Consider the following 1,313-nt stretch of genomic DNA (forward strand, 5'->3'; position numbering starts at 1 on the left):
GCCCCACGCCCCCCAACCCTCCGCCCGATGGGGACCCCCTCCGGGGGGCCTGGGCCTGCCAGACTTGCACCTTCCTCAACACTGGCCCCACCGTGCTGTGTGCCGTGTGTGAGCGCCCCCGGCTGGCCGGCCGGCCCTGCGCCCCCGACCCCCAGCATCCCCCGGATGGGCCCCCGGTGCCCATGCAGGTAAGGGGGCGGCGCCCCTCACTCCTGACCCGCAGCCCCTGCTGGGCCCGGCCTCCCCCCGGTGCCCCTCACTCCTGACCCGCAGCCCCCGCCCTCCATTAACCCCTCGCTCCCCGCAGGCCAAGGGGGCCCCAGGCTGGCAGTGCGAACACTGCACCTTCTGGAACCAGCTGCCTGGGCGGGTGTGTGAGGTTTGCAACAGGACCAGCCAGCTTGGGGGGCCCCCCCAGGAAGAGAAGGGACCCCGGCGTCCGGGCAAGCCCCACCCCCTCTCACCAGAGGAGGTGGAGCGTCGGCGGCAGGAGAAGCTGCGGGAGGATGGGATGAAGCTGGTGGCCATGATCCGGGTGAGAGGCCCCTCCCCCTTTCCAGAGGCCGCTCCCCCATCCTTGAAAAACATCTGGAGATCCTACCTTCCCCCTGAATCCCCTTGAAGCTCCTCCCCCTCCTGTGCCCGTCTCCCATGCAGGCCCCTCCCCTCCTCTGCACAGGCCAACTGTCATCAGGGGGCGGAGCCAGCAGGATAACTCCTAACCCCGCCCTCCCCCAGGCCTCTCTCTAACCTCGCCCTCTCCCAGATGAGGAGGCGGAGCTCTCTCTAACCCTGCCCTCTCCCAGAAGAGGAGGTGGGGCTCTCTCTAACCCCACCCTCTCCCAGACTAGGAGGTGGGGCTCTCTCTAACCCCGCCCTCTCCCAGCAGAGGAGGCGGAGCTCTCTCTAACCCCGCCCTCTCCCAGCAGAGGAGGCGGAGCTCTCTCTAACCCCGCCCTCTCCCAGTAGAAGAGGCGGCGCTCTCTCTAACCCTGCCCTCTCCCCAGGAGGCGGAGCTGGTGGGCGTGGCCCCAGAGGAAGTAGGGGCGGCTCTGCGATACTCAGGGACGGAGCTGCCCCTGCCCTGGCTGCGCTCGGAGCTGCCCGCGGTGCTGGACGCGGTGGTGGAACAGGCCACGGAGCGGGGGGCAGGTGCCGAGCTGGGTGCCATCACACAGCAGGAGGCTCGTGCTGCCTGGACCCAGAGCCAGGGTGACCTGGATGAGGCCGTGAGCCGCTGCCTGAGCACCCGGCGCAGCAAGGTACGGGCAGGGCCAGGGGACAGGGATTGTGGGGGGAGAGGCTTGGATGGG

At 69.6% G+C, this 1,313-nt stretch overlaps 1 protein-coding gene across 1 annotated transcript in view; it reads left to right on the forward strand.

Moving 5' to 3' along the window:
* Nucleotides 1-5: 5 nt before the first annotated feature.
* Nucleotides 6-1,313, forward strand: part of LOC116835328 (E3 ubiquitin-protein ligase RNF31-like) — a gene marked incomplete at both ends in the record, with an annotated part of 7,057 nt that continues 5,749 nt past the window's right edge. Inside the window, 3 exons of the mRNA XM_032798092.2 lie at nt 6-188; nt 308-535; nt 1,008-1,307. Of these exons, the coding sequence (XP_032653983.2) occupies nt 6-188; nt 308-535; nt 1,008-1,307 (711 nt within the window). The remainder of the gene's footprint in view (nt 189-307; nt 536-1,007; nt 1,308-1,313) is intronic.

Source organism: Chelonoidis abingdonii, unplaced genomic scaffold (genome assembly GCF_003597395.2).
Source record: "Chelonoidis abingdonii isolate Lonesome George unplaced genomic scaffold, CheloAbing_2.0 scaffold0932, whole genome shotgun sequence".
Taxonomy (NCBI): Eukaryota; Metazoa; Chordata; order Testudines; family Testudinidae; genus Chelonoidis; species Chelonoidis abingdonii.